This window comes from Bos taurus, chromosome 18 (assembly GCF_002263795.3).
Source record: "Bos taurus isolate L1 Dominette 01449 registration number 42190680 breed Hereford chromosome 18, ARS-UCD2.0, whole genome shotgun sequence".
Taxonomy (NCBI): domain Eukaryota; kingdom Metazoa; phylum Chordata; class Mammalia; order Artiodactyla; family Bovidae; genus Bos; species Bos taurus.
In genome coordinates this window covers 36,402,911-36,422,886 of record NC_037345.1, presented here as the reverse complement: position 1 = coordinate 36,422,886, position 19,976 = coordinate 36,402,911, and the positions used below count along the sequence as shown (strand labels likewise).

At 38.5% G+C, this 19,976-nt stretch overlaps 1 protein-coding gene across 1 annotated transcript in view; it reads right to left on the bottom strand.

The window, feature by feature from the left end:
- The window catches only part of SNTB2 (syntrophin beta 2), a 63,973-nt gene that overhangs the window by 25,539 nt on the left and 18,458 nt on the right, over positions 1 to 19,976 (bottom strand). The window contains 1 exon segment of the mRNA NM_001105466.1: positions 2,848 to 3,061. Within this exon segment, the coding sequence (NP_001098936.1) occupies positions 2,848 to 3,061 (214 nt within the window).

Genomic DNA, 19,976 nt, shown 5'->3' with positions numbered 1-19,976 from the left:
TTGAAGATTTTCACAATAAAACATTAGGGAAAAAATTAGGGCTACAATGTGATAAATATCTTGGTGACAGATATCCTGATAAAATTTATTTTTATTGTTCCTAAATGAACTGTTTCTCTCCATGGCTTTAAACATTGCAGTTGTGTTACCTGTCATGACATTCCCTTTGACAGAGCTGAGATAAATTTAAGGATGAATGAGCTAGAAGCGATTTTATAGATACTATCTTATTTATTCTTGAAGTAGTTCTAAAAAACAGAGTTGAACATGTATTATTATGTTCATTTTATGGAAGGAAAAAAATAGGAGGACAGAGAAATGAAGGGACTTATTTAAGGTTACAAGGACACCAGCAGCAGGTATAATAATAATATACTGAGAGCATTTTATGCCAATTTTATAATCATTCTCTTATTTAATCTTCACACAAGCTTTCATTTTCTACAGGAGGAAACCGTGGCTTATGGAAAACAAATAGCTTGGCTGAAGTGTCAAAGTCCATCACCCTAACTTCAGTCTAATGAGTCAATGGTTCTGAACTTTTTTTTTTACCAAGACACACACACAGGATAAAGATCCACATTCCTGTGGGGATAACCAAAGTCACAAGTAATTTTTCCAGGTACCTGCAATTCTACTGCTTTTCTTTTTCTCTAGAAAGCACGCTTGGAATGCAAGTAAGAGTGACATGAGAATAACTTTGAATCTCTTTCAATTTATATTTTACAAAAAGCAGATCATTTGCAAATTTGGTGTTTCCTTTTTTGGCTGCACCGTGGGGCATACTGGATCTTAGTTCCCCGATCAAAGATTGAAACTGTGTCCCCTGCAGTGGGAACATGGAGTCAACCTCAGGACTGCCAGGGAGGTCCCCAAATTTGGTATTTCAAGCAACATCAGAAATGAATTATTTTGCAGAATTAAGCCTGAGAATCTTCAACAGCCTGACTCTTCTAAGAACTTCCCTTGTATAGTACACTCTGGTCAAGTAGACCAATCAATGGTCTTACTAAAAAGCATGGTGTGATACACTCTTGTAGCCCAAACTGCCCTCTCCATTTGGTTCTAAAAATCTATTTCAAATTTGACCATTGATCAAATATCTTTAGCATATGTGCTAAAGAGCATGCAGCCCCAAGTTTCAATAAAGGTCAAGATTATTGAGCTCTGAAAGACGTCTTCGTGGATGATAAACTAGCACAGCTTTCAGCAATAGAGCCAAGTCATTTCATCTTCCTCCTTCCTTCTTTCCTCACTCTCACAACTCCAGTATCCTACAGAAACCGTGTAATATTTTTTCTTTTCTTACAATACTCAGATATAGCAGCAGCACTCCAAGTGCTATAGACTAAATGTTTGTGTCTTCACCTCAAATCCATATGTTAGAATTCTAACCAGAATATGACAAGATAAGCAAATGGGGCCTCTGGCAGGCAATTAGATCATGAGGGCAGAGCCCTCACAGATGGGACTAGTACTCTCCTGTGAGAGAGACCCCAGAGAGCTTTCTAGACTTCTCTGCCATTGCAGACATGGCAAGGAAATGACCACTTGGAGCAAGTGACCTAGTTAGGACTCAAACCAAGGCCTGTGTGATTGCAGAACTCAGCTGTTTCCAGCATACACACAATATACTACAGAGCAGGAGCTTCTATGTCCCTATGGCCTAAAATGCTCAAGGTCATTCAGTTTCTGGTTGTCTTCTGTGAACCAGCCCATCCTGACTAGGCACCTGGCTATGCAATCAGATCAGAGGAGACCATAAAAGTCAAAGTAGGTTATAAAAAGTTTGTCCTTGTGAATGCGAAAGTTAGTCACTCAGTTGTGTCTGACTCTCTGTGACCCCATGGACTGTAGCCCACCAGGCTCCTCTGTCCATGGAATTCTCCAGGCAAGAATTTGGGAGTGGGTTGCCATTTCCTTCTCCAGGGGATCTTCCCAACTATCGTTATCTTTCTTTTTACCCTTAATGTCTATTCTAACACTAAGTTTAACGGTACCACTGCATGGCATTAATGAAGACAAAGTCATAGAAACCAAATGGTGATAGAACTAGGAGGGACATTAGAGATTATTCAATCCAATGCTCTCATTTTACAAATGAGGAAGCTGAGGTCAAGAGAAGCTAACTTGCAAGGGTGATATTAGTAGTTGATGCAACCTGATCTATAATGAAGATCTCTGATTCTTTACACTATCCATAGTATAAGGAATTTCCTTCTATGGAGATATTTTTAAAAGTTTCTTGAACAAGATTTTTTTCAGTTATTAAGTCATAATCACAATGAAGGAGTAATATTAACACTCCATAAAGGTATAAAATGAAAAGTAAAGGCCTCTTCTTTCCTTCTACCTTCTAATCCCACTTCACTCCCCAGGGATAACCATTATTAAGTTTCTTGTGTGTTCGTCCAAAATTGTTTGGCCACCTGATGCAAAGAGCCAACTCATTAGAAAAGACCCTGATGCTGGGAAAGATTGAAGGCAGGAGAAGGGGATGACAGAGGGTGAGATGCTTGGATGGCATCACCGACTCAATGGACACGGGTTTAAGAAAACTCCAGGAGATAGGGAAGGACTGGGAAGCCTGGCGTGCTGAGTCCAGAGGGCCGCAAAGAGTCAGCCAAGACTGAGAGACTGAACAACAACAACACACATATATGTGTGAGGAAATTTAAATATGGAAGCCCAGAAACGATTCTCTCATCTCAGATTGATGTTTTTCTTTACCTAATTTAGTCAACAGTCATAATATTCCATAAAATATGCAAAAGCAGTATTATAATATATCCGTTTAAGTTTGCAAAGCTGTGAGTAGGTAGGATGTTCTCCTTAGGTACAGCTCACCTGTTCTCCAGGTCCGGCATGCTTAAGTTTCTAGCAGCAAAGCACATTTTGAGCGGGATGACCTTCCTGTCCTTGGTGCTGTTCTGGTGTTTTGGAGAACCAGAGTCCTCACTGCCACTAAAGCTGGGTGACTGGGGAGCAGCACCTTCCCAGGGCAGATCTGACACCAATGATGGCTTCTTGATATATGGCGTTACTTCTCGTATGAATTTAACTATAAACAAAAGTCAAAGAAGAAGGTCAGTATTTTTACTTCCTATGAAAAATAACAACTGAAATATATACATACAGGAACTATCTGGCATGAAGTGAAAAAAAAAAATACACAAAGTTAAAGAGCCTGCACACAGAATCTTAGGATTAGAGGGTGCTTTAAGAGCACAGGTAATCCAAATGATATACCACTACTCTACCCTAAAAACTGAATTCTGAGTCTTTGCATATTGTTTCTTCTTAGGACTCCCTTCTCCCTTTGCCTGCCTGGTCAACTCACCTCTTCAGCAGCCTGTCCTGTTTACTCTCTCCATGGTCTTGCCATTTACTCACTCCTCTGTAATAACTTCTAAGCACTCTGGGGTGTAATCCTTTGTTAATAATACTTCAGTTCCCCTTCTGGCTGCAAGTTCCCCAAAAGCAGGGTTTATGGTTTATTCAATCTTGATGCCCAACATTCACACCAGTGCCTATTCAGTAAATGTTTGAATACACGAGTAAAGGGGGAAAAATGAACAATTAAATACTTGAATTATCTCAGTAGTGGGACAACACAAATGAATCTGGATATAGATTCATTACCTCCTGAGACAGCCCCATCTAGCTTTAAACAACCCTTAGCATTTAGAAAACTTGAAACTTTCACTCATTGGTTTGCTGTCAACAGAGGCCATACAGAACAAACTTAATCTCTTCTACTTGAGGGCCCTTCAAACATCTGAAGTTCGAGATTATTTCTCTCTTCTCCAGGCTAGGTATCTCTACTTCAATTAGATTCAACTCAATCAACATTTGTAGCTACCTTCCAAGTATCAGGCATTAGGCTAGCCGCTGAGAATACAAGAGCAGCTTAGGCATGGACTCTGCCCTCAGGAATGCCCAGTCTAGTAAGGGAGACGGTTATGAAAACAAACCGTCATAGCTTTGAAAAACAAGTACAAAGATACTGTACTTGTTTTTCTATTAATGGTAGCTTTCTATTAATGGTATTAAAGGGTTTTTCTATCAATGGTAGTCCCAAATTAAGATATGGCTTTTAATCAAAAGAAAACATTTTTCTTTTTAAGTTCACTTTTAAGAGGTACACTTCTTTTACCTCCTTTATGACTGGCAACTACTGTCATTTGAGGCATGGTGTTCTTATTTCAAAAACTAGATAAAGTGAACATTATTAAAATCTTAAAAAGCATTAAAATGTCAATAAATAGTTGAATATAGATAAATCAGTCATCATTTCCTCTGCTAACATCAATATATGTTACTGCAGGCATCTACCTCCTCTCAAATTACACTGTGGTAGCTCATTAGAGTAGTATCAAGGGAACTGAAAAACTAGAACGATATGACCATTATTGATGCTTATCAATGTCATAATAGCTAGTATTAATCTTTTATAGCATTAGAAACTTTACAAGCCTTTGAAACTTTACTAATAGATTGTACGTATGTGTGTTTGTTAGTTGCAAACAAGTAAAAATTCTAGGCATATACTAAACATTCAATAAATAGTAGATGCCTTTCTTCTTCTCTAAATTAAAAAGCTAGAAAAGTTAAAAAAAATTTAACAGCTGTCAGTAGAAGAGGCAAAATTATTTTCTTATAAGTTATTGAACAAGATCTGCTAAAGTTAAACGTACTTCTAGGAGATACAATAATACTAATGTCAACATTTAGAAAGATTTCTGTGTGTTTATGTGGGTGCTTTCTATGTCTAGTTATAATACGTGTATTTTCTCGGTGGAGAGAGAGTTAACTGCTTCAGGTTGCCAAGGAGACTTGATCATCCTAGAAAAATGAGCAGGGCTACACCTCATATATGCCTTGAGCAGCTGACTCGGGCATCTGAACACAAGCGTTAGTTTAGCTCCGTGCTTTCAAGAGAGAATAAGATCACAACAACTTTGGCAGAAATTCTTCAGGTTTCCAGGCACTGCTAATGGCAGAGATTTACTTTTTAAACATTTAAAGCAGTATACTAACTTTTGGGCTCACAATTGGGAGAAATTAAAGACATTCTAAATGACTATTCTTAAATACTATAGTGTTAGAAAAGCCCCCTTTATGACATACTCAGATGTTCACTTGATCACAGAGTAGCATCAGTGAGCTTATTACTATACATATTTAAATGAAACAGACATAAACACATAGCCTCCTGCATGGCCTTATTAAAGGAGCAATGAGTTTTACTTGAGTTGATGACAATGGCACCCATACCCCCATCTAACTGGCCATCCACAACAGCTGGAGAACCATAAACAGATACCTAATTTACCTGGGAAGCAATACACAGGCTTATGTGATTTCAGTGTTCTGCTTTAAAACAAAGTAACTATCGCTTGTGTTTGTCCTGAGATTTTCAATTAATTTCATTACCCATCATCCTGGGCTTCCCTGGTGGCTCAGAGGGTAAACAATCTGCCTGCAATGCAGGAGACCTGGGTTCGATAACCTGAGTTGAGACAATTCCCTGGAGAAGGAAATGGCAATCCACTCCATTATTCTTGCCTGGAGAATCCCGTGGACAGAGGAGCCTGGTGGGCTACAGCCCATGGGGTCACAAAAAGTCGGACACGACTGAGCAACTAAGCACAGCACCCATCTTCCTACTCCATTTCACTCCAAGGCCTGTCCAAGTCCCCAGAAGTAGGAGATACATCCTTTCTGAGGATCTCAAATTACTACTGAGACGACAAAGGAGAACTCAAATTTCCTTTTAAACCTCTAAGCTACAGTGGAATAAATCCAAACAAACCAGAAATAAGGTATCTCTGAAATTCATCCCCAACAATTAAAATTTTAGGATTTTAAAATTATGGCCTTTTATAATAAATTTATGCAAACTGGCAAAAAAGGATATTTTTTAGGCCTCAATTAAATTCTAACATGGCTATCTATTACTTTTATTCAAAAGTATTAGCTTTCATGCTTTTATATATATGAACACAGAACAAACGGTTGAAATAATTTGGGTATTTGGACTGTTTACTGTATAATTTCTCCTTGGTAGTCTTCTTCAACTACTAATCTTATATGGTAAAACCCACTGTGGGTCATTTATAAAGTAAATATTTAACAAATAAATTTAAAAAGTGATTTTCTTTGGAAAGTTTCTTCAAACTGCAAAAGTATATGCAAGCTTTTCATTTTTTCACAAAAAAATGTTTTAAACATCTTAGGTTTGCATTTTTAAATGTTTTTGTAAGGAAGACAGCTACCAGCAAATTTCCTTGTGGAAACTGCTAAACAGTAAGTAGATGTTTGTTGAAAATCCTTTATATAACTCATCCACAACCAGAAAACACTGTGCATTTGAAAAATTACTTCAAGGTATGTATTTTTCTTTTCTTTTTGGTGTTGACATTTATGTTTATTTTCTGTGACATTTCTCCCTCCCCTAAAGAGAAGTACTGCTTTATGAGAAATAATGCTCCTATCTGTGTCATTCCCTTCTTGCTTACTTCAAAACATACGAAAGCAGGGACTTCCTTTTGGTCCAGTGGCTAGGACGCCACACTCCCCATGCAGGGGCCCACGTTCGACCCCTGGTTGGGAAAGTAGATCACACAGGCCGCAACTAAAGATCCTGCATGCTGCAACTAAGACTCGGCACAGCCAAATGAATAAAATTAAATATATATATATATATATATATTTTAAATAGAAAGCAGAGGACTGTTGACAACTGTAAGAAAGTCTTGACCACCTATAGTATTAGGAAAAAATGGGAAGATAAAGACTTTTATTTTCACTAAAGCAGAGGCAACAAGAAAGGCACTTTGCATAAGGCTGCTTAGGAATAATTTATATTGCTTCTTAATCTCCTGCTAAAATACAAAAGTAGAGGCTAGTTTTATTTTGTTTTTTAATTAACCTTATCAGATTTTTAAAAACGATGTAAAATGACTCAAACAGTATAAAACCAAAGGCAAAACTCAGGGTATATCAGAGTTACTAGGTGAAAAAAGTAAATTCTCAAAAGAAAAATAAAAGCTTTTATGTTTTAAAAAATGATATGTAATTAGTATGTTCATAAAGTACTCAAGAAAATATGCCCATTTGCTAATAATGGTTACATCTGTATTGTAATTACAGTGATTTCTTCTATTGAAAGTTATTTCTACAATGCTTGAACTTTTAAATAAGCATGTGTTCTATTAAATAAATAATACTAAAGTTAATTCTGGACTTCCCTTGTGGTTCAGCTGAAACCCCCTGCAACGTGGGAGACCTGGGTTTGATCCCCGGGATGGGAAGATCCCCTGGAGAAGGGAAAGGCAATCCACTCCAGTGTTCAGGCCTAGAGGATTCCATGGATGCAGTCCATGGAGTCACAAAGAGTCGGACACAACTGAGCAACCTAATACATGCCATCAAATAATGAAGAAAAACATGGATTAGAAGCCAATTTCAGAAAAAGAGTCAAGGGCAGAGACAGCAACAATGGGGAAAAGTGACTGTTCCATAAATGCTGAAAGAACAATGGAGTATCAGCATGCAGTTGTCGTACATCTGTATCTCACATCCTCCAATGCATTTGCTAACCTACAGTTGATGCTCTTTGGATAATTTTTGTAAAGTCACTGAAGTATAAAAACAGAGCAACAAATTTTAAAGTCAAATGAAATTCAGTACAAGCCTTGATATTACCATTTACCTTTTGAGAGGTCTGAAGCACATAATTTTCTTGTCTAAGCCTCAGTTTCCACATTTGTAAAATGTTAAATAACAACTTCAAATGGCTATGGCAGTTGAATGAGAAATGTAAGAAAAGTGCCAATGCCTGTGCTTGAGCACACAATGAATATCAGTGTGTATTTGGGTGTGCAATTAATACAATATACTCTGGACAATGTGATTCAGAGGTTAAAGCGTCTGCCTGCAAGGCTGAAGACCCGGGTTCGATCCCTGGATTGGGAAGATCCCCTGGAGAAGGAAATGGCAACCCACTCCAGTACTCTTGCCTGGAGAATCCCATGGAGGGAAGAGCCTGGTAGGCTACAGTCCACGGGGTTGCAAAGAGTTGGACACGACTGAACTACTTCACTTCACTCTGGACAAAGTAGGTAGAGGCTAAGGTAAGAAATTGAACAGACCATATTTGAATTTCAGTTCTGTCAATTATAAACTTCATGATTTGGACAAATAATTCAACTTTTCAATTTCAATTTCTAGTCCACAAAACTCTAATATTAACCTTAATACCAACTATCCTGAATAACTGAGAGGATTAAATAAGATTAATTATCTTCCTGGGTTCTAAAATCACTGCGGGTGGTGACTGCAGCCATGAAATTAAAAGCTGCTTGTTCCTTGGAAGGAAAGCTATGACAAACCTAGACAGCATATTAAAAAGCAGAGGCATCACTTTGCTGACAAAGGTCTGTATAGTCAAAGCTGGTTTTTCCAGTAGTCATGTATGGATGTGAGAGTGGGACCGTAAAGAAGGCTAAGCCCCAAAGTCTCAGGGACTCAGAAGATTGTGCAAAATCTTGACGGACTGCAAGATCAAACCAGTCAATCCTAAAGGAAATCGACCCTGAATACTCTTTGGAAGGACTGATGCTGAAGCTCAAATTCTTTGGCCACCTGTCATGGAGAGCTGATTCACTGGAAAAGACCCTAATGCTAGGAAAGACTGAAGGCAAAAGGAGAAGCGTGCAGCAGAGGATGAGATGGTTGGATGACATCACCAACTCAATGGACATGAATCTGAGCAAATTCCAGGAGACAGTGAAGGACAGGGAAGCCTGGCATGTTGCAGTCCATGGGGTCACAAAGAGTTGGACACAATTTAGCAAATGAACAATAACATATGTCACAGTTTCTGTTTTGCTCATCTTTTCCATTTGACCAAGGGTCACTGAAGGGATTAAAAGCCAAGACTACAAAAGTCAACAATAATTACAACACATCACTTCTATAGTGTTTATCTATCCATGGTTCTTCACTCTTTTTAGTCACCCCTCAGAATTGCGTCGCTGTCTTTGCCGGACTACTTAAGGTCCTGAATACATTCTCTTGCACATTCATGAGGTGAAATTCATGTACTTTCATAACACATACACAATCTTTTTGTGACTCTGGCTTGACATCACACTTGCTTCCAACCTTTCAGAGCAAGTTTTACCCCAATCCATATGACATCACTGTAACAATATGTGTACTTAGTTTTAGTACAAATGAATGTAATACAATGGTCAAAATTTGGCAGTATCTTGATTAAGGGCTCACAACAGGGATCATGAACATATAGATGAACCACAAATACTGGCTGATGAACTATGAACAATTCTGTCACAAATATAGATATATTCTATAGTCCTAATTTCCCAATCCTGGGGAAAACATGAGAAATATTTATGGCATGGGTGGTAAAATCCAGTTAAAAACTGCTGCTAATAGCTCTAGATTAAGGATTTTTGCAAATATTTGAATAAAGCGTCCATGTTCAACACTATCATCTTCTTTTTGATTATGTGGAAACTGGTCACTCCACAGACTGAAGGTTATCACACAAAAATGCGTATGAATGATCTTTGTTGAGGTTCTCGTCAACTAAATTTGTTATTAGAAAACATAAGCCATTAGAACAAAATTCTACTTAATAAACTATTATCTACTTAAACACATGGTTTACGGATGAGCAGTTTGTTCTTGAAGTGATATAAAAATATAATATTATAGGGAGTCAATAATGGTTTAAAACATACTTCTATAAGAAAGCCCTTGTCTCACAAACCCAAGATAACATGCTTTTATCTACTCCGAACATAAATGAGCTTCCCTCATAGCTCAGTTGGTCAAGAATCCGCCTGCAATGCAGGAGACCCTGGGTTGATTCCGGGGTCGGGAAGATCTGCTGGAGAAGGGATAGGCTACCCACTCCAGTATTCTTGGGCTTCCCTTGTGGCTCAGCCAGTGAAGAATCCACCTGCAATGTGGGAGACCTGGGTTCGATCCCTGGGTTGGGAAGATCCCCTGGTGAAGGGAAAGGCTGCCCACTCCAGTATTCTGGCCTGGAGAATTCCATGGACTATATAGTCCATGGGGTCGAAAAGAGCAGGACAAGACTAAGCAACTTTCACTTTCATTAACATAAATGATAGGATTTCCCTCATAGCCCAGTTGGTAAAGAATCTGCCTGCGATTCAGGAGACGCGGGTTCAACTCCTGGGTCGGGAAGATCCTCTGGAGAAGGAAATGGCAACCCACTCCAGTGTTCTCGTCTGGAGAACCCCATGGACAGAGGAGCCTGGCAGGCTACAGTCTATGGGATCACAAGAGTCGGACACAAAATAGCGACTAAACCACCAACATAAATGATAGGAGACAATTTTTACTATTAAAAAAAAAAGATTGTAATGTTTCCCCCTTTTCAACATCAATGAACTCTATGTGCAAAGCATGTAGGTTATTTAAAATGTTTAATACACACTCTGACCTCAAGTTGTTTAGTTGAAAAGGAAAAGAAAGATATATAACCTGCCCCCAAAAAGACCAATTAATAAAGGAGAAATGAGAAAAGATACTATATGATGAATGCTGTTAAAGAAATAGAAATAAAATGTTACACAAAACTGGATGTAACAACAGCAAACAAAATTAAATAACTGAAAAATATTTAATAAAAACACTAATAAAGTAATGTTTTTCTACTAGACCAGAAAAAAAAGACCTAGCAGTTTAAACACAAGGAAATGCTTATCCGTTGCAAAGTGGATGTCCTGGACTAGCTGGACACACCGGATGGTTTGTTTTAGACAGGCACTCCAAGTGATAAACTATAGACGGAAACACAGTATTAACCCAGCACAATAGCTGTGCTCAAGGGGTCAGCAAGCATTCCATCCTGAACATCCAGTCAGTTACCACGGGGGAACAAGAACGCCATCCAAGTTTCCATCTCTTTAAGCACTTCACAATTTTTTTATTGTACAAAAGAACTGCTATTAGTAAGTGCCAAGCTTTTGTTGTCACGAGGGATTTTCTGACCAAATTGGCAGAATTAACTGAGTTCAGGAAGAGGAGAAAAGACAAAGATGTGTTCATTTTCTTTTCCTCCTCCTTCTTTTTTTCCCCTCATTCTTATATAACACATGACTGAGGAGTTCAGCTGTGGTAGACCGAGAATTGTCAGAGTGCACAGACATCAACCACTGTTGTGAATTTAAGCTACAATGCAACGTACTGGTCAACCCACAACAAATAACGGCTTTCACTTATAATTCGTTTTATTAACTTTTTAAATTAAAGGGTAATTTTCAAAAAGCTGAAACAATTTAAGCATCAAAATAAATAATAGTGGTATGGGATTATAAATATCCATGAGTCCACACAGATATAAATAACTGAATAAATAAATAAATGAGGGATAAGGGATAGCTCTTAAAGATGAATTTCAATTAGAGAATTCCCTGGTGGTCCATCCACTGCTTAGGTCCATTCTTATGGCAGAGGGCCCAGGTTCAATCCCTGGTCTGAAAATTAAGATTCCACAAGCCATGTGGTGCAGCAAAGAAGCAGAAGGAGAAGAAGAGGAATTCCAATTAACAAGTGTTAGAGGAATGAGAAAAAAAGAAAATCATCATTAGGACACTACACTAATAACTGTTGTACACCAAACCAGTAATGAACACTAAAATTAGTGAAAAGCTTAAAGACTAAGGGTGAAAGTTCAAATAGTAATAGGATACTTACAGTCTCAACAGATCTTCACCAAGATATTTATTAATTACAAAGGAGGAAATGGTACCTTTATGTGGAGAGATTCGATAGTTATAAAGTATCAAGACATTGACATCATGCACCCTACCCTCCCATATATACTGAGAAGGATATATCACTTCTGTAGTATTCTTGCTCAAAAAATACACAAGGTCCATTTGTTCATGATAAAATGTGACACAAATCCAAATTGATAGATATTTTACAAAATGATTCAAATGGTTCAAAATAGATTCCCACAATAAGGTTAGTTAACACATCTATTACTTCACATAATTACAATTTTTAAGTGTGGTGAGAACATTCAGATCTATTCTCTTTGCAACTTCCAAGTATATAAGACAGTTTTGTTAACTATAGTCATCAGATTGAACATCAGATCCCCAGAACTTATTCATCTTATAATCGGAAGTTTGTACCCTTCCGATTATGAAAATACCACTTTTCATTTCCCTCCACTCACTTTTAGTTTTACTTATTCTTAACAAGTCAGAGTAAATTTGAGAGGTCAGAATCATGACAAAACCAAAGAACAGTGTCATTCTAGAGGCCATTCCCTTCTCCAGGGATCGAACCCGGGTCTCCTGCACTGTAGGCAGATTCTTTACCAGCTGAGCCACCAGGGAAGCCCTTTTCATTTTAAAGGCATCTACACGTAATTCCAAAATTTCATGCCAAGCGTTCCTGTCAAATAATACTAAGTAATACTATAGTGCATCTTTGGATATGTGAGAGTTTGCCCTTGCAACTGACAGTCAATTTGTGTTAATATTAGCTTCCTATAATCAGTAAGAGTGCTTGTCTTGAGATTATGTTTATCTTCATGCATTCTAAATCCACCTCTCTCCCAGAGATTATTCTAGGAAAGGAGAAAGATCCACAAGTGTAGAGTGTAGTATGTACCCTTGAATTATAGAGCTACAGTCAATATAGCCTAAATAAATGATCATATTTAGAGGTGAATGAAATAGCTATCAATTTCACATGCATTATGTTTTGACTCCTTACACACACACACACAGCCGTCCAGAGTGTCCTGTGGACAAATACTAATCTAAATAATTTATAAAACTGCAGAGCTAGAGGAGACCTCAGTGATCATTTGTACAAACTGTTCATTTTTAAGGATGCTAAACTGAAACTCTAAGAAAAAGGAGGCTCAAAGAAATTTAGAAAACTTCTTCCAAACTGCAGTCTGTGGCAAAGCCACGGCTAAAAACCCATGTCATCTTTTCCTGAATACGTCCTCAACTTTTAGTATGGCTTTTGAGATAGTGGAAAGTCATAAAACACTGTTTCTATAAATCCATCAGCCACCAGTACAAATGAGTCAGCACTCAAACTTACTCACCGGGTCTATACAGTTAAAAAGTGGAGTAACCAGGTCTTATCTAAGATTAACAGCATAATCTCACCGTGTGTGCAAACAAGTGAGCATTTCAATTCCTGTTTCAAGAATGGGGGGGGTGGAATAAAAAAGAAAAAAGGGCTGGCTAACAACCTTGCAGAAGGGTGTGAATTTTACGAAGACCTTTCCATTAGCATATTTTAAAAACTCAGGTCAGAGTCCTTTAACCCTGTGGTAATTCACTTTTTCTGTATCAGACACAAGACTTTAATAATAACAACCAGGGATCAATATTTAACTCACTAGCCTGCCCACACTGACAGCACATGGTGCTCTGAGCCGGCAGCAGCACAGAGACGCCAGAACAGTCAGAGCCGCAGTCTCCATCCCCGCCATAGGTGTGGCAGCGATAGGGCGGGGGAAAGCGGCTGGAAAGCCCCAGCCAAGACAAAACTAAACAAAAAGCACGAGTCAAGAATGCTAGTTTTCAAAAGCAAATGATTACTTTTTGGAAAAGAGTGTGCTTCCATGTGTCCATCCTTCAGAAGAATTTACATCCATGCTTGTGGCTTAATTCCATTTTTTTGGAGTTCAGCTTCCTTATATGTAAAAATCATAAAGTCTATCCTTAAGGGGTTATTGTAAAGATTAAATAAAGCATGGACTGGAAAAGAATTTTATGAATTATAACAGCCATACAAATTTGAAATATTACTATTATGACCTAGTGCAGAACCTGACCGTCATTTTAACCAGTTTCAGAAATTAGCATAGCACATGGTAAAAAGCATCTGTTAAATGAATGAATGTACAAACTGGTTAAGACCTCCTCCCCAGGAGCATTACCATAGAACATAAAGGATTACATGTGGTGTGAACTCAGAAAAATGACCACTGTGCCTTTCTGCATCTGCCCTAATCACAGCAGAGAACTACCGTGAGGGTTAATGAATAAAGCTCACAAAGCAGACCTGATCTCAGAGGAAACAGGCCCCTCTCAGCCCCGCCATCCCCGAAGGATGAATAAAACACATCCCATGTCTCTACCAGTCTCAAGATATAATAGAGGACACAAATATTCAATCGCCAACCTCGATACTCAATGTTCAAAAACAGAGTTAAGTGTTTTATGTGAATAATTTCACTGAATCTCATGATAACCCTAGGAGGCAGGGACATTTATTACTCCCATTTTACAAATGAGGATATTGAGACCTCAGAGAGAAAAAAAAAACTTGGCATGTGCCACTCTACCAGTAAATAACAAAGACAGAAAGAAAGACCAACCATGTAAATACTACTATATTTTACCAATGAATAAGTAATAACAACTCACTATATTAAGCTCCATTACAGAACTATATATAGAATGTATTACACAAAGTAATAGGAGACTTATCACTGAAAGATAGCAGAAGTACCCCAGGCAGACAAGGTGGAAGTGAGTGTGCCTGGCTGAGGTTACAGCATCCAGTCGAGGACATGAAACATTCAGAGAAATGAAAGCAGTTAAGAAAGGCCAGAATCAGGGTCAAGGTAAAATGCTGTGATCTGTTCTAGAAAGGTTGTTGATATTTAGTTAAGGGTGATCAAATACTGTGAAAGGTAGCCCTGGCTGTTATGGATCATTCCTCCTTAAAGAACTACCAAGGTGAATATTCAAAAAGAAAAAAGTGAGGTCACTACTGAAACACAGATCACAAACTTCATAATAAAATGGATAAATATGTATTTTAAAGAACTGAGTTAAAGAAAGGATACAACCTAGATGTCACTCAACACATCACTTGAGTTGTGAGCAGGATTGGTATAAACTGTGCTCTGGAGCGCCTTTCCTCAGTGGCAAAATGTAATCAAGTCAAAGGATTGTTTGTCTGCACTCCAAACATACCTGCACAGGATATTTCAAATTTGTCCCTAGCCTAATCTACACACCTATATGGGCAAAATCTGAAAGAAGTAGGCTGGAAATGCTAGACACTGGGAAGAAGAAATGGGAAGGAAAATATTATCCAATTAAAAGAAAAAGCCATTATGTTACACCCAACAAACAAGACACCAGAACTACCCCCCCACACACCCAAGGATCAGTAGGCAAGAGAAGGAAGGAAAAAGGAAGGCTAAGACTGGAGATCTTTCTCCCTGCCTTACTAGTAGCCTGTGAAATATCAATTCTGGTAACAACCTCTTCCCTGGGATGGATCTGAGGGCAAATGCAGAGAAAGTATTTCATGTAACTTCCCTTAAGCTCTAAGAAAGTAAATTAGGCCATGCATATGAGAATTCTCCTTTTGCTAAGATTTCCCTGGTAGCTCAGATGGTAAAGCATCCACCTACAATGCAGGAGACCCGGGTTCAATCCCTGGGTTGGGAAGATCCCCTGGAGAATGGCTACCCACTCCAGTCTTCTTGCCTGGAAAATCCCATGGACAGAGAGGCCTGGTAGGCTACAGTTCATGGGGGTTACAGAGTTGGACATGATTGAGCAACTTCACTTCACTTCATGATTCTGTAAATAGGCAATTAAAAATATAACTTCAGGGAAACAAACTATATACATACCATGACCATGTGTGGCCAATGCAGCAGTAACATCACAAATAATTTTCATTTCCACTTCCATAAATGAATTCAGCCCAACGGTCAAACTAAGGATTTGAACTAAGTAAAAATGTAATTGATGCCAAGAAAGATGTGGTAAACTGAAGAGCAGAAAAATACTTGTTTATGCCACAAGCTATTCAATTGAGACAGACTATTGAAGAGGCTGAAGTTGCCAGTTTCCATATGTTGGTAGGGTATTGAAAATATCTTGCTTCAGTTTAAGACTGGATGCTGTTAAGTATGTTTTAGGTTTCCCAAAGCTTAAATCTGTAGTCAGTTCATTTAGGTGCGGGTGATGTATTTAACCTGAGATCCTTTCTTTCCATGGAGCAGAATTAATGAATCATCTGTCCCTGTGAAAAAATCTGTGCTTCTGAAAGAATTTTAAATCTAAGCTAGGAAAGGCCTGAGGTGTTACATCTAAAAGGAATTGTGGCAAAGTCTGACTTCTTAGAAACTACTGTCTCAACATGTTTTTCTTTTGAGGAGCAATAAAATTCCATATTTGGAATAATACCTGATGGCACGAATACAACCAGTGAATCTGGAGCTAGGGGGAAGATTTCTGGTGCTCCTGGTGCTCCTACGGAAGCAAAAGCCCTGAACAGCAATGCTACCCACTCTTGCTTCCTCACACTCTGAGCCAAGGAGGACAGTCCTCACCAGTCTCTAGCTTATAAGACAACATTAAGAGAAGAATCTCAATAGTAACAGATTACTAATGGAGTTAAAAAAAAAAAAAAAGCAGGAGGAAAGGGTTTGACGAAATATTGTAAATGGAAAAGGCAAAAATCCAAAGGTTAATATTTTTAGAAATTCCAATAGTGCATAAAATTCACAACCTACATGTTGTATGAATAGGAACCATCACACTACCTTCTACTATAAGCTCTTTAAAGGTAGACATTTTTCTCTGTTCAAAATAATTCCTACTAACCAGGGAGGTTCAAGGACTTACTCCTGCTCTTCAAAAGCCTTAAGGTAAAAACTGGGAAGGACAAACACAAGGAGAAAGCCTCTAAGCCAATGAGAAGAGAGGAAGGAGACAGGGCCAGAGGCTGTACACCCTTAAACAAATAATAAACGACTGCAAAGAAGTTTGCCTAGGTCAGGGTTAAATCCGATATGCTGGTAAGGGGTCACAGAAAGGCTGGGAACAAACAGCTGTAGCTAAACATTATAGATATTCAGGTAATTGCTGAAATCACATGAGCAGATGACCTAAACACTGGGTGTATACGAGGGAGATAAATAAGGCCCTGCTCCTAAACCAGCTCGCACCAGTTTCTCCAGACAGGCAGAAAGAGATCCTAAAATAATTTTCCATCCAGGTATAATGCATAAAAGGGAAGGAAAATTAACATTGTTTGAACACCTGTTATGTGCTTCATATAAATGGACATAAATTTGAGCAAACTCCAGGAGACAAGTGAAGGAAATGGGAGTCTGGTGTGCTATAGGCCATGGGGTCACAAAGAGTTGGACATGACTTAGTGACCGAACAACCACAACTTCATATAAAACAGTTAATGTAACCTTCGGAATCATTTGACTGAGAAACAGAGGCTTAAAGAAAATAAACTGTTTTCCCCACAACATGCAGAGCTCTAGGTCTGCTAGGTTCCAAAGCCAATGCTATTTCTTCTACAACACAATCACCTGCATGGATTCAGTCGGGTGTATTCTGCTCAACAGTAAAACTGGTGGCCTTCTGATCACCTCGTTTTGTGGACCTACAGGTTTCTAGACCATAATAAGCCACTGATTCCCTAGCTCTTGCCTTGATGAAAGCTCCTGGGCTGTGCCTATACTGGCTGACAGCTGTACAACTTACTCCTGCTGCTGAGGAGACACTGCTGGGACAGGATCATGAAAAGGCATGCATGAACAGTCAGGAAGCTAAAAACATGTGAAAGCAGGATTCTATGGGGGTCAAGACCTCCAATTCCACCATTCTCACTAATTGAAGAGATAAGGAAAGAGTTCACAATAGTGGATACTCCCAAAATAATTTAAATTTATGGGACTTTTTTGTTATTTTGTAGCAGCAGCTTTATCTCCAATTACATTTTGCTCAAATACTGGCCTTCCCTTGTGGCTCAGCTGGTAAAGAATATGCCTGGAGATGCTAAAGATCTGCCCAAAGATCCCCTGGAGAAGGGAAAGGCTACCCACTCCAGTATTGTGGCCTACAGAATTCCATGGACTGTACAGTCATGGGGTTGCAAAGACTCAGACACGACTGAGCGACTTTCACTTTCACTTTCAAGCAAATATTAAAATTTATCTTCCATCTCATAGTAAATGCTGCAGATTATGGTAATTCACTCTTCACCCAGAGCCAAAGAGGACAAGAGAAACTCAATTAAGATGACATATATTAGGAAAATAATAGCAAATCTGATTAATCTCATATGAATAATTAAGAGTTGATTATGCAAAAAAATGTTTAAGACAAAACTCAAGATTATTACCCTTCAAATAAGAAATCTAAAATAACCTGCTCAAAATTTTTCCTGAAAATCTGAGAATAATTTCAGATTGGTATTTTTTTTTGGTAGTGTTGTTGACAATAAAGATGATCTAACAGGATTAACATTCCTTCTAGCTGTAATCTGTATCCTAATCTGGTTAATATCCAATGATTTAGCAACTGTTCCCCACCCCCAACTTAAAAATATACTCCTTTCTTAAAGAATTTCAGATTTCTACAAATGGATAAAATACCTTACTAAGCAGTATTAAAGGATTTTGTGTCCTTGCCTCCTTAATCCTTTCTATTTTGCCACAGCCCCCTCCCCTATTCAGTATATCAACATTACAAAAATAAGTTAGTTGCTGCTTTAAGTACAGATCTGCATTTAAGAAAGCCTTAGGTTCTAAGACTGCTACTTTTGGTTCAGTGGTTCTCTCCCATTTATTGCTGTTAATCAATGGTCCTTCTAGTTCTGTGACATTAATACATCACAATGCTAATACTACACAAGATGCTTAAACAAATGGTAAGGCATCGAAATCCTTAAATAATCATGCAGTCACACGTAATACTTCATTATCTCAATGGCAACCCTTAGGCCGGGACGCTGTTTTCCTATGGCTTTCCTGAATACCTGCTATAAAATCAGGCCCTTGGAGGCCCTGAAGGTGTAATGGGGTGTAATTACAAAAAAGAAAACAGAGAGAGATGACTCAATTTGTCTGAGATTTCAGTGAGACACCACTGAAGAGGGAAAATACAGAAATAAACAGGCAGCAGCAGTGTTTAAAGGGTTTGGTAAAAGTTATATAGAGAGTCCCCTGCCATTACCCCTGAAGAGAAATAATGAGAATATTAAAGGTAGATAACTTTTAGCAGTCAGCTGAGGGCTATCTATAGCAAAGAAAAGTAGTCAATATACAAAAGATGACTTCAAGATGGACTGTAGCTCTAAACTTGAAACACAATCACAAAGCTTCTGGAAGAAAACATGTGCCCGTGAAGTGGGCAAAGATTTCTTGGACAGGAAACATAATGCTACCATGAAAGAAAAAACTTCAGATCATCCAAATCCACCATTAAGAAACTGAGTGGTCTTACAGTCCAGGGCCTATTGACCTGTGGCAGCTCCCCATTGCTGGAGAAGGAGAGAAGGGTCTCAGATCCTTTCAGGACTCTTGGTCTTTCAGGAGGGACACAAAAGGGTCAAAGGGAAGAGGGAGGAAAAAAAAATCCCTTAGATCTTAGCAGAATTTACTCAAAAAGAAAATAAGAGAAAAATACTCAACATGCAAAAGTCTTGTGAAGAAAAAGGAGGAAAACCACAGAACATGCCAAAGGCTGAGGAAGACAGCCCTTAGGACAGGAGGCAGAAGGAAATCCTCAACTCTCCAAAGAAGGTGCAAGCCCAGGAAGCAGAAGGAAACCTTAGAGGAGGGCTGACTCTGCCTGGTCAGAGACACAACCATTGGGCATCTGGACCATGAAGAAATGATAAGAGGAGCAGATGAGTTGGAAAGCCTTAGAGAAGAGATAAGAAGAGTAAGAAATAAATTTGTGATGATGGACTAGAAACTGGAAACAGTATGAGCAGTATGAAAAGGCAAAAAAATAGGACACTGAAAGAGGAACTCTCCAGGTTAGTAGGTGCTCAATATGCCATTGGAGAAGAGTGGAGAAATAACTCCAGAAAGAAAGAAGAGATGGAGCCAAAGCAAATACAACACCCAGTTGTGGATGTGACTGGTAATGGAAGTAAAG